Source organism: Necator americanus, chromosome X (assembly GCF_031761385.1).
Source record: "Necator americanus strain Aroian chromosome X, whole genome shotgun sequence".
In the NCBI taxonomy this organism is placed as follows: Eukaryota; Metazoa; Nematoda; class Chromadorea; order Rhabditida; family Ancylostomatidae; genus Necator; species Necator americanus.
Genome location: NC_087376.1, coordinates 2,018,159 through 2,032,301, shown reverse-complemented (window position 1 = coordinate 2,032,301; position 14,143 = coordinate 2,018,159). Strand labels below are relative to the sequence as shown.

General features: G+C 35.8%; 2 protein-coding genes across 3 annotated transcripts; one reads left to right on the top strand and one right to left on the bottom strand.

Moving 5' to 3' along the window:
- Positions 1-485: 485 nt before the first annotated feature.
- RB195_021247 (uncharacterized protein) lies at positions 486-5,457 on the bottom strand (the record flags this gene model as incomplete). Of its 2 annotated transcripts, XM_064207887.1 has the most annotated exons (6): positions 486-644; positions 736-812; positions 2,479-2,640; positions 3,653-3,791; positions 3,839-3,901; positions 5,437-5,457. In XM_064207887.1, the coding sequence occupies 6 exons, from the start codon at positions 5,455-5,457 to the stop codon at positions 486-488; spliced, it is 621 nt and encodes a 206-aa protein (XP_064063768.1). The 2 variants fall into 2 exon arrangements, with proteins under 2 accessions (XP_064063768.1, XP_013307156.2); XM_013451702.2 differs by lacking the exons at positions 3,839-3,901; positions 5,437-5,457 and having other exon boundaries at positions 3,653-3,710.
- A 772-nt stretch (positions 5,458-6,229) lies between these two features.
- On the top strand, positions 6,230-10,309 carry RB195_021246 (uncharacterized protein; the record flags this gene model as incomplete). Its single annotated transcript, XM_064207886.1, has 7 exons — positions 6,230-6,265; positions 6,373-6,444; positions 7,681-7,773; positions 8,037-8,193; positions 9,533-9,657; positions 9,716-9,819; positions 10,192-10,309. The coding sequence occupies 7 exons, from the start codon at positions 6,230-6,232 to the stop codon at positions 10,307-10,309; spliced, it is 705 nt and encodes a 234-aa protein (XP_064063767.1).
- Between the last annotated feature and the right edge of the window lie 3,834 nt (positions 10,310-14,143).

The window sequence follows — 14,143 nt, the reverse complement described above, 5'->3', positions numbered from 1 at the left end:
CGGTAAAAAGCGTAAGAAAGTTCGGGAAAAAGGGAAAATATTCAAAATGTTGAGATTGTTCATACTAGAGGAACAAGACTGGTTACCCGGATGAAGCGGACTGCCTAAAATAGTACGTTTTCCAGAACAATTAGCAACAAAGTCAGCCTTCTGTACGCTGTTAAAGTTCCGTTGGACTAAACCTGTACACACAATAGCGCGCTATGAACGAAAGAACTCCTGAAAACTGTGGCCAGTTGAGCGGAACAACATGTCCGGAAAAACACTTGAAAGTGTCGATGGCGACAGATGTGGCTGAGACGGCTCTTAAGGTTAACGTGAGATGTGACCACATGGGCTATTTCCTCAAGATGAAAAGAAACGGATTTTTTTTTCTCATCCATAAATAGACTGGAGTAAGCTAGGATAACTACTAAGACATTTATGGGTACATTGGAAAACTGCTAAAACTCGACAACCTAAAAAAAATTACAACAAAAGAAACTTTATATAGATCGTTTAATTTCCGTCACATCGTTATTTTTAATGTAAGACATGATACAATTGTAGATGAGAGATACAATGTTTACATAAACAACCCGAACAGATGGTGGTAAAAACCAAAACGAGATCAATTGTGCTGGAGGCCAAATCGATACGTCTACCTGTAAATAAAAAAATCGATAACTGTTAGAGGCGTGTTCTATTCAAACCGTCAATCACTGACAAATGATCCTCGTAAATGTTGACGTTTACCTTGAAAATATGCCACATCTTTTTCCTATACTCTGAGAAAGCAGATGATAACGAGGATCCTTCCAGAAGGCCGCCAACTGCAGAAAAAAAAATGTTTTAATTTAGTTTCATGCTATTTTTTCACGTAGTTAACTCACGGTAATGAAAAAGAACCGCTATTGTTATGAAACGTAAACAAATACTCATTCTTTGATAAACTGTAGTAGTAAATATGAAAAACTAGATAAAATAAAATATAATATGAAATATATAATATGAAAAAATGAATAAAATGGAAATAATAATAAAATTAAATGAAATAAATAAATAATAATATGATAATATGAAAAAATAGGAAAATATGACTCCCAACAACTCTTCATTAATGATTTGAGGAACGAAAAAAATCCTAATAAGTTCTATAAATATAAAGAGAGCAGGTGTTGTGGTTCTCCAGGATTGAGAGTGTTCGTTGACGCCGCGTCTACCAAAGGCTTCCAATTTCCAGCATATCACAGTAATAACCGTAAAGTGCAAGTTTTTCCAGAGGAATATGAGTCGACAAAACTAGTTCCGGAAGCGAGACGATCATCAGGTTAGATGGACTGTCCAGTTCATCTACTGAGTGCATATGTGTGGTTTTTTCGGGACAGTCCAACATCCTTGAAGTGTAGGCTGTTAATTAAGTTTTAATGACTTTGTGAAAAATAGCCACGGAACTACGTAGCCCCCTTTTAATTAGTGGAGGTCATCCTTTGAAGTCTAATACTTATATGGAAAAAAAAGGTTGTTAAGGACGAAAAGCTGCAAATTTAAAAACTATCGTCTGAAATTGTTGGTAATTATTTTTAAAAGAGATAAGAGTTTTTTGAAAGGATGTATCATTCCATCACCTTTCTTCCTACTGAATGTTATTATTATGACTATCAGATAGCCTTCTCATAAAAGATTATTCAAATTCTACAAAAGCAAAGTAGCATTTCTTGCATTCCATGCACTGGCTCAATCTTTCCTATATTTTGATGATATTTCCAAAGTAACTTTTCATTGCTCAAGAATTCCAATAAACTGGAACGAAAAAGTGAATCATTTTATTATATGTTTTGTTTGTTATCCATATTGACACAAATCTTCGCTTGCATAAAAGGAAGTGAAGAACGGTATTGTCGGATTTCCATAATAAATGGTTCCTCCAAGGTGGTGACAATACAGTTATGAAATGAATGTAGATAAGAGTAGATTTGTTTTTACGTGATAATGCTGTATTTGGGAAGGTATTATCGATTTAAAATTAAAATAAAAACGCATGGGAAAAATCTTAATTTTGGCCACTACTTTATCTTATAAATGTATTAATTTGTACATATTTTTATTTTATATATTATACGTAGAATATAAATCGGGTCATTTGCATTCGTATAGACATATACATATTAAATTTTTCAGTCGACAGCATAAGAAAAAAACCGCTGCATGATTTCTTCTATTGAGGTAAAAGACTTCAAAGAGATTGTGAATATGAAAAAAAAACATTGGCTCTATTTTCAAAAAAGTAACAATAGTACTGTTGATATACTGATATAATATGGTTGTTTCTCCATCCACCTGTTAAAAAAAAAAAACTTGTAAGAATTTCTAATTCCTTCATAGTGACTATGGAAGTTTCATTTAAAAAAAAAACGGGAAAACTTCAAGGAAAATATTTAGAACGTATATATTTCTAGTGCAATAATTAATTAAGAAAATGTGAAAATCTTCACAAACCTGTGATGAATGTGCACGAAAAGAATGGCATACAAGCAGCATCACAGCACAATTTTTTTAGGACAATTTTTTGTCGTCCACCTCGGAATGCCCTTGAATCTAGAACGCGATAGAAGCAATGAAGCATAGGGCCCATCACAAAACCGATTGCAGCCATTCTTGCTGAAATTCACAAATTACGAAGCAACATTTTTATTAATCTAATTTTACTTGTATAAGACCGCTCGATTTCGGCTTTTGAAGGTTTCAAAGATTTCGGTGAAACTTCTATGACGTCTCTGATAACGAGAGATTTTTTTTGTAAATTTACTCGCCATTTTAATTATGAAGTTGTCCCTATGTATGTTCATGTTAATGTTATCTCATGGTCTCATCCTTATCTGTACGAACTTATAAAATGAACATAATATTTTTTTCTGTGTATGGATCTTGTGCACGGGAATATTTGGCATACCAAATGAAAATACTCTGCTATGAGTGGTTCTTCTCTGAGTAATCATTGTAATTATTTTCTGGAAAATTTTCTCGACACTGCCGAGAAAAAAAACGTCACGGTTTGAATTCGATTTACACTAAGTGAAAATCTGCAAGATTTCCCAGTGGAATTGGCGCATCTAATCTAACTAATTAGCTCTCAAATGTTCCTGGACACGAACGCGACCACATCGTGATGATGAAGCACAGCTAAGGTCTTAGTCCAGAGAAGAAAATCAGTTGTCTAATCCAGGAAAAAAAAAGAAGAAAAAGTTTAAACAAAGCCCGGTGGAAGAAATGCGTAGGTCAAAGGTATTTGTAGATTAAAGATACTTTTTGCAATTTGTGAGCGAAGATTTTGCACTTTGCGGGATTTTTGCAACATTTTTGTTCTCGAAGAGGATTTTTCTTTGTGGAAGCACTAAGAAATAAATTAGGAGATAAGAAACAATTCTTAGAAAGGCAGCTAGTCTCACATCCTCACCATACTTGCGCGAATAAATAAAAGTAAAAGGAAGTATCAAACTGCAGTCATAGTTTTCAGGTAGAATTTTTCTTATATCACTTATTATTATTTTACGAAAGTGTTTTATTCAGGTGATTATAGGGAATATTTCAAGATATTACTGTTACCCACAGCATCAGCAAGTATTAGTACTATTGAAGCAATAGAATTACAGAAAAAAAATTCCTATCAAACCTGTTCTGTGGTGATCCCAACCCTTTCGTTGTATATCACCTTGGAATAACTGTTGCATCACATCGGCTGTACCAATTTGAGCAACACTTATTGTTGTGTTTGTAAGCAGTAGATGTTTTGAAAATTGTTTCTGCAGATCCTGTAAAGAAATTTTCGTTGAAATTTTGTATATGATCCATAGAGAACCAGAAGAGTCCCTTCAAAAATTTCATCCCTTTGAAGAACCACGGTAGAGATTAGATCAACACTCTGAAAAAAAAAGGATCTTTGTACTGTGCATGGATTAAACACTTGGGCATAGGTTTACCTAATCTAGTCCTAGCAGAACTATACGGATAATTTATTTTTTGACAGCATCAATGGCGTTAAACATTCAAAAGCATCCTGAAAATGATGGATTTCAGATTGGTCTTATTCACAATTTTGGGAATTAGTGCATGCAAAAAAATCAAGAAATGATGGAATATATTGGACTATATCGTATATATGATGATGAGATTTCCCTACAGCCATAACCAATCTATAATCAGTCATCATTTGAACTCGTTTTTCCTAATAAAAAAAACGATGAAATCAAGAAAGACTGGTGCAGCAAGTCAAAAATGCTTCACTGAATTGAGGATGACCAAACAAAAGACCAAAAACATTAAAATAGGTGCTCATCTTTCTGGAGACAAATTTAGCAGTAAGGATAAGTTAATTGTTTATTTATTTATTTATTTATTTATTTATTTATTTATTTATTTATTTATTTATTTATTTATTTATTTATTTATTTATTTATTTATTTATTCACATACACCAATGGTGCATCAGAAAAGAAAGATTAAAAAATGAAACACACTTTGTCTGACTAAGAGAATCTTACGAACAAAAAAAAATCTAACTAGTTAGTGGGATAAGGAAGTAGATAAATAAATAAATAAATAAATAAGTAAAAAAACAAATAAGTGATGAATGAATAGGGCAAGAAGTCATCAAATACACTCAAACTTTGAAGACCTAAAATTCAGGAAAACGGTCATTTAACGGCACCATCTTCTTAGATAATAGATTGAGGGCGGAGTGAGTAGGTTCAACACACACACATAGTCTCATCAACCTCAACAGTGAGCGAAAGGAATACTGAAAGACGGCGAGCATTTGATAATGCGGTTAGCGCTAAAACACCTCCATGCTGGCGCCGTCCTACTACCTGATCCTTTCCCAGGAAAGATTTCCTCAGCAACAAATGGTTTAGTGAGAATAATCGTGGTGACAAACTTTACGGTAAATCATTTTCCAACATTTCATTAATCTGATCACCCGTAGGAATGACATAAAGTAAGAAGTGAACGTTCAGCCAAAATTTGGAAGTGAATTCCTGACCAATTTCAGATGTCGTAGACGCACACACATCTCTTCTACAGAAAAGTAACACAATATGTCCATACAAAAATAGATAAAATTTCCCAAAATGTGGATGAAAAAATCCAAATCCAGAAATATCCCGTTGTCTATGACACCACATAACCTGCGGCCAACATCCCTCGGATTAGCACAGGAGAACTTCCGCGAACCTACTAAAAAGTAACGGAGGAGTAATATTAAGCAATTATTTGCACTGCATTTGCATTTGCAGACTTGAATTAAAATCGAAGTTAACATCCTATAACTAAAATTCTGCAATCATTGAATTTGTTTCAAATCCGTTCATTCGAATTTATTCATTCGTTTGTCTTATTTTAACGTACGTTTTAATTTATTTTTGTCTGTTTTATACATACAAATATTAATTAGTTTACCATTTCTTCATCTTTAATCATAATCTTGAGACCTTGAAGGAATGAAATAAAACAAAAACTTGGATGTCCCCTCTAGTGGTTTCCGGAAATTTCTGCGAGTGGTAGATGTACTTTCTGATTCGATGCTGCTCTAACACGACTCACGACCAAAGTTCTTATGGTTGGTACGCTGTGATACTATCCAGATCACCCTGCTTAGTTGCATTTGTATGGATTACGTTATAATATTCAGCGATTAAAATCGGCTCAGGATATCGCCGAATAACATCCTTGTAGATTATGAGAATGTTTGTAATTGCAGTGAAACTGCTACTATTTTTAATTAGCCATAACCAAACAGCCGAACCTGGCTATCATCTCACTTCCCGAACAGCTGTGTCACGCTTTTAGTTCCTCTCATTATTTGTCGCTAGTGCGTATTCTGTGCACTTTTGTACGAATCTGTTTAGTGAAAGAACGGACACAATCCTAAATCAAAGCAATGTACTTCTTATGTTGCATCATATCTCTGTCCGATTCGTTCGCCTCGAGATATTACTTCACGATTTCTCTTCTTTTAAAAGTTCTCCGGAAGAAAAAAAAAAGAAATTCTTTTAACTCATCCAACAAACAGGGATTGCATTGTTTGCTCGAGAAGAACAGAGGGGAATGGTGAGCAAATAACAGCGATACAGCACAACGACGACGAGAGCAGAGAAACTGCGAAACAGTCGACGTGTGCACACATTCCCGGAGAACCACGTATTCTTGTCGAACTCCCGACCTCAGCACATCGCCTTCCACACACCCCGAAATGTCGCTACGACCTTATCAAGGAGGACGTTTCGAGGTGAAGCAGTAAATTTTCAAACGTTCACTCGTTAGAGGCGCGTAATATGGCAATCAATAACCCCCCAATAAAGATAAAATTATGGAAAATTCCCTATACTTTTACAGGAAATAGGCTCTGAGGAAGCGCATACGATCGAAACTTTTGAACGACGTGTTGGCGGCACCCCGCATAGCGAGGTACCTGATGAATTCACCTTCTAACTTTGCACTCTGCTTTCAAAATTGTCACAAAATTCCCTCTAGGAGCACTTACAAAAGCTTGTAGTTCTTGATCTTAGATCATTTTTTTCTCATTTCACCATGTAGATCCTTCGCTCCCTAAGCATAATGAGGTTAACTTATTTTCAATGCCAGGATTCTCCATCCAGTAGCACTGCACTGCATGCATGACTCGTCATTTGAAAAAAATTCTCTTGAAAGTTTCTGTAGGTAGTGTCAACAGATTAAATCGTAATCCTTAGACATGTTCAATTTCGACAATGATTTCACGATTCGATGACTTTCTGCTTGTTCGTAAATACAATCACATTTTTGTATCCAAGAACGATTAAATTCATCCCGGAATTGTTCAAGAGCGTCAGCGAATTTGCACTTCATTTCAACGATTTAGCAATTTTGTCTAAACAGCTGAGATTTTCACTCTGCCTTGAAAAGAAGAAAATATTCCTGTGAATAAATATTCCTAAAATTGGTTGGGAGGTTTTCTTCTATAGTTTCATTATTATTACTATTATTATTTTCACTACTATTATTATTACTGTTATTAACACTTTTCTTCTTCTTATTATTATTATTACTATTATTATTATTAGTATTATTATTACTGCTACTAGAACATGTTGTTATTATATCAAAAATAACTGTTTCTCCACTGTGCTTCATTTTTCTCCACCGCTTTTTATACATTAAAGAAAGAGAGAAGAGGTGAAGAAGAAAGATTCAAACTAACCTGAAGAATTATTTTAACACCATGCCGTAAGCCAATCAATGTATTCCCTCATATATGTATAAAACATCTGTATTATGATCCGAAACATGCATGAAAACTAAAAGTGAGGTGTGTTTCTTCTAGGATCGGATGAATATTCCTGCTCTTCCAAGAACTCTTTAATTAGGAAAATATCTTCTTCTATAGATATTTTGAAGTACTCAAAATACGGCACTTCATCCTACAAACCGTACCCAGTCACGCGTAGTTAAAGAAATAGGAGCGCTTTCACTATTCTTTCCAAAAACGAAAGCGAGATCCTCATCCTCTTTAGCTTCTCTCTGCGTCTCTCTTGAACGCATAATCTCTAGAAATCCCATGTTTGTCCGAAGAAACACTCACCACCTTTTGATGCAACAATAAGAATCATTGTTGAAAAGAACTGTGTGCTGTCAACAAATTCACATCGTAACCTCAATGTTTAGCCTCGAAGGCAATACTCCAGCCAAGAGTACACTGAACGTCGCACTTTTGGAAGAGATGAAAACGGTGAAATTGTAGTGAAAATAGAAAAAAATGTAAGTTTCTTACTTTTACTTAGTTATTGTTTTATGTGTGTGGATAAGATTAGAAAATCTTCTTTCCCTGCTTTTCCGGACAACTTCTTTGCAAATTTTGTTTGAAGCAAACCATACTATTCTATTTGCACGCCATCATGGATTATCTGTGAGAACAGGAAGCGGCGTACAAATATTTGCACATAATCATATAGAAATAACGATATTTCAAAGTGATTGTAATTCACCAGGATCACATACCAATCGCAGATTTAATTTTTCAGCCATCAGACCCGGTTCGTCCAGTGTCACCTGTTCGACCAGTCACTCCTGTTGGAGATCATCGCCATGGGCATCTTTTGAAACCAATACAACCAATTAATATTCCACGAATTGATGTACATTCCGCTTCACCATCGAATAGTCCACGCCATAGGCAAGGTTGGCTACCTGAACTGATCTAAATGAACAATTAGTTAGAAAAAAAAATGACATTTCTAGATTTCTCACATTTCATTTGCCTTTTTGGAATAATAAGGCATCATCTTTAACAATTCAATTATTACTTGTTAATTATTCAATTAGAAACCACTCTCGTAACACCTACGATAGAATTGGAAGTTTCTGAATTTCTTAATCAGGAAGCAGTAGACCTATAATCAATAGGTAGATCACCGTATTTTGGTTCTCTTCAGGAGATCAACTCACTGCAGGTTTTTGTCAGTCGGTGGCAATAGTTTTAAAATTAAATTAACTTAAATCATTGGCTTAAAAGAGGGAGAATGAGTGATACAAGAATAATTGAGTTTGGTATCGTTCTTTTCAGCACTAAATCTAATCTTATTCACATACATATACGATCGTTTATAAGTAAAATTAGTAAGCTGAGAGACCGGAGGTCAAAAAATACGTATTGATTACCACAACTTTGATCAAATTTGAGAGGGATTTTTGCTGAAAGACCTTTAAGGAATCAAAGGTCAACATTCTAGTAGTGATAAATACAATTTTTGGTCAACATTGTGTTCTTATTTTGTATTGGAACTTGAATTTTGAATGATAACTGCTCAAGAGGGGAAATTAATCATCTTTATTTTTTTCTTACGTTTGCTTGACAATTTATAGCAGTTCTCGACCAATACTTTCCAATCATATTAATACGAATTCGCTCAATTCTGCAAAATTTTGATGATAGCACAGGTTCCTGACGATTTATAATTCCACGCGAACATGCAATCACTCAAACATCCTTTAAAAAAAAAACATTCCACTTTCCCTTCAAAATAATCTAGCAGAATGAAGAAACTAAGGAAAGAAGAAAGTGAAAAGCAACTCTTTCTCCTAAATCATTTTCTTAAATGGTGTTCCTATTTAAAGGCATCACCCCACGAATCTCAGGTGGTGCAGATTTCAGGTGGAGTATTCGTATACGGGATGGGAGACTACGGAGAGGGAGGTGATTACATCCATTTCTTGCTAATTGCCGTAAAAAACGGTCCGGAAGATGCGGCGCCGCACAAGACTGGCGCGCTCCAATCGAACCTCTTGTACAAAATGGTGCGCCAAAACGAATGAAATCGTATCTTCCGGGCCGTTCTTTACGGCAATTAGGAAGAAATGGACGGGATCACCCTCCTCTCCGTAGTCTCCCATCCTGTATACGAATACTCCACCTGAAATCTGCACCACCTCAGATTCGTGAGGTGATGCCTTTAAAGCCGAAGTGACTTAGATGAAAATAAAAAAAAATGATTGAAAATAATTACAAAATAATTTCAAGCAACCTCACCACGTTCCCAGTATGCTGCTTCTCCGTCACACAGTGCAAATATCTCACCAAGAAGTGTAAGTTTCTCACCACGTAGCACTTCCAGTGTTGGATCAAATGGAGTACCTATGAAGAAGGTAAAAATTAGGATGTTCATCGATTTTTTATCTTTACAAAATAACGATTTTTAAACAGATAATAAAGAAATCTCGCTGGGTTTCTATTCATGATGGCCGACCAGTGAGTCCATATACTGAGACCATCACCTATGAGCCAGCATTTCCAGACAGATATAGCAGGTACGGTAATTTTCAAACCAACAGACAGTGAAATGAAATATGGTAGGGGTGATAGATTGACAATTCGTAAGTTGTTCAATGACTGTCCGGGGTTTTTATATCAGGGATTTGGATCAACGACGTGGATTCGTTTTTCCCGCCCGTAGATCATGTTTGATCGATACCTTACATATCTACCTTATCTTCTGAGACCTTTAGAGTACTGCATTAAATTCGTTTGTAAGCTATTTTGCTCAGGACAAGTGAAATATAAATAAATTTGTTATGGAAGGAAGTTATCTCATGTACATTTCCGTTACGCACACTTAGCTCTTGGTAACTAGGCGTAACCTCGTGACTCATAAACTAACACTCACTTTTGTTTATTTGCAGTGCGTCAGCGCGTTCCGGACGATCCGGGCGGTCATCGACTTCACTATCTCCACGTCTTCGTCGTGAATCTGATGGATCATGTGCCTATATCATGCAAAATCCTCTGTATCGTGATTAAATCATATCCATGGCTTTTACATTTCAATGAATGTCACTTATACATGCTATATCAATGTCGAATTTATTGCTGTTTATAAATTGTACTTAGATATACATCTGGTAAAAACTTTTTCCTTGTGAGTATAGCTGCTGAACGAACAATTCTTGTGTCTTCAAGTATATGTTCCTAAAACTTTTGATTCCATTAGAAAAACATTCTTGGATTCTTCACCAATAACAGGGTAACATTACAACAAAAAAAGTCATTTAAAGCCAACTGCTGAGTGCAGATCCCTAAGAGTTGTTCCGCGTTTCATTTCAGCAATTTCTGCAGTGCAAAACTTTCACTCTCTCAAATCTTCATCGTAGTCTCAATTTCAAAATCTTCACCACTTTAACGATGCACACCTCAATGTAGTATTATTGGTACGATAAAAGTTATTGGAAATTTCTGCAAAGTGGATCGATTGGAAATTTGATCCCTCGGCATATATATGTTCTTTTTTCCTTTGGATAGCGTTTGTTTCGCGATTTTCGAAAATGGTACAGTCCTACAGTCACGTAATCATTTATCGTTTCGAAATTATCGGCAGTATTTATAAGCTAAATTGTTTCCACAGTATAGCCTTTCACCGTTTGCCTAGTCTGCACTAACACAATAAACATATGATTTCATTTTATCCATATTTCCGGCGCCCATCCTTGTCCATTGCAAATTTTCTGGCTATTTACATCACTTTCATGTTAATTCACTGAGTCCCTGTCCTTGAAGTACCATCCTAGGGCGGACCGGAAAGGTTCAAGCTATTTTTCAGCTCCGCTCTCCTCATTCAACTCATTCACAGACAGACGATTTCACTTCAGCTTATTTCTCCTTCTATCCGGCTCATTTTCTTTGATTCTACGGTGTTTATCGTTTGAAAGAGGAATTCAGATAGAAATTCGCTCATCTTTAACTTTTATTTGCTTAGTTGGTTCCATAGATCTATTTTCAAAAACTTGATGGAACATCACGATCAGAAAACCAGAACGTTTTTTGCTACGTCATCGTTAAATCAACACATTGTTTTTCCATGTGTTTTATTATATATGTCCTCCAAACGAAGAAATATTGATGAATAGTTCCACTTAAATGCACGTTTGCAAGGATTTTTTCGACAGAATTTCAAGAAGAAACTTCTTCCAGAGGTCGTACAAAATATGAATTCGAGTATGAGAATAATTTATTACCGAAACAAACAGTTATGGGGTTTTATGTTCGGTCGAATGCCGAATTTTTTTATCACAAAGCTGGAATCTTGAAACTACAATGGTGAATGACTTAGCGTGAAGTGAATGGAGATGTGAACTCCTTCCTTAAAAATTAAACACTTTCATATTTTTGGCTGAGGAAAAATTTTTGGGAGTTTTCGTAGTTGATTAGGCCGCATATGGAACGTTTAGGCAGGAAATCAGGAATCCTACTTTTTATTTTCCACCAGTTCCAACATCTAATTTCTCCTTCTGTGAATTTTGACTCTAAATGGTCCTTTTTGTTTGAGAGTCATAATAATAATTCATAGGCTTTAAGAACGAGTTCCTGGGTCGTCATCGTTTTAGTTGCAGTGATATATCACCCAATCACGACATTACCATGTACCGCCCTAAATGAATTTATTGATAAATTCATTTAGAGTTATTGTTCACACAACATATATAGACACGTATGAAATGACACTTCAGGAATCCCCCCTATAATAGGCTGCGCTGGGAATTTCGTCGTCACCGATCTGTACAGGTGCACGCAATTCTTCGCTAAAATCACAGTTTCCTTGATTGCCTTCATTGTTGGTATGTGATTTGGACAAAGAGGAAAAAAAAAAGAAAACTCACGTCGACCAGTTTATGTCGCAAACATAGCGCAGAATCGTTCATGCGTTCTTCCCTTTTATGACATTCTTCTTCTTTTTTCTCTTCTCTAATTCTAATGAGGCGGAAAAGTTGTGATCGAGGTGCTGTCATCAGCAGTGGATCACCACAAGGTTTTGTCTAAATGTCATTCGCAATGGTTTCAATCATGACGCAGTCTACGCGTTGCGGTCCGTATTTGCACTCTATGCAGTTACCGTAGTGGCCTGCCTGGCAGGACACAACTCAGATTACGCCTACAAGCTCTTCATCAGTAAGTCACAGCGCAGCCATATCACGTGTGCACTTTTTTGTGCTTAAAATCTCCCGAACTTTGTTTTTTTTTTCGTTGTACGCACCGCCGTATGCACCATTAATCAGAACCTTCTAACCGGATTCTATCTCGAGAAAGTTCTATGGGAATTTTGTATCTTCACTCCACGTAGTGCAGTACGGTGTGCATATGCTTCTGGAAATGTTTTCAACTACGACATTCCCCTTCGTCTCTCAGGACATTCCACGACCATGTTGGATCTGCCGTCATCGAGTATTTATTCATAACATTACTTCTACGAAATCTAATATTAACATGAAATTCCGGATGCATAAGCATAAGTCCTTGGTCGACTAGTGTCGACCATTTAAATTATAACCAAAATAGTGGGCATCCATTTCAGAGATTCTGTTGATTATCTATTGATTGTAGAGCAAGATTATTGGAGATCATGGCTTGTAAGTGACTGTGATCGGCAACGTACCTTACTTTTAACTTGATTTTTCACCTTTTTGTCAATAAAATATTCGCAAATAGCTTCGAAAGATAAGTGTGGTTTGTTATAATTTGTTCCGTCTGTTTTATTTTTTACTTCATCATCTATCATTCTCATCCGTTCATACGTTTTTCCTCGCGTTTGCAGCGGTTAACACAAATGTGTCGTTGCCATAAATTCTTATGTTATGTTGTTATGTCTTATTATTCTATTTTAGTCCTCTTAATTTGTTCTCGTAAATAAGTTAATTGCAAAACTACAACGTATATTCTAAAAAAATTTTGTACTCAGAAATTCTGCATGAAATATGTGTCCTTTTTGCTCCTTTTAAAATTACAGTACAATCTTACACTTAGAATTACAGTGCAATTACGATGTTGTGTTTCCAGTCCTCTTTATCTCATCCTTTATTCAATAATGAGCACCTCTTATATCGACTCGTCAGTTTCTTTTTTTTAATTCATTTGGGAAAGTTTGTCTGGATATCCTAAGTTTTACTGGTGGCGCTCTGACCCTTAGCAAATCCCTTTAGGCCTGTCTCCATCCAGTTTACTTTCTAACTAGTAAGCTGATTTAGGATTAATGACCCAGGTTCGGAAATTTTTAATAATGAACATTATCACGTTAGTAGTGGTATCCAGTAAGAAAACGTCTAGTTTTTTTTTTTACTTCATTTGATTTTGAGCAAAGTTTACTAAACATTGACACTAACTACCCACTTCCACTCCTCAAAATTCCTCGGATCACTGGTATATAGAAGTAAAGTGAGGATGTTGTTGTTAAGTACGCACGACCTCACTTTGTGAACGCTTCGTGCGATCGTAATCTGAGGACAGGTGCACCTATTACAAAAGGGAACTAAATGTTAAAAGAACGCTATGATTGACCTGTTTATGCATGATTGCTGTTTCGAACGGATCCCACCATGGAAGCGTGCGTTACGGGACAACAGCCGTTCCTGTGTTCTCGCCCTCATAGCCATCCAGGCGCTGCAATGACACGCCCCCTAGCACCTTTTAACGTTTAAAAACGGCTGCTCTTTGTTCGGAACCGCTTTTCGTGATATTTCATCATGATTAAATTTTTTTCAAAAAGATCTATATGGAATTAGATTGCGATAAAGGTCTGTTAATTCTATCTGTCAAAGTGATAAGATATTATTTTGACAGATAATAATATTATTTCGTGACTAGTCA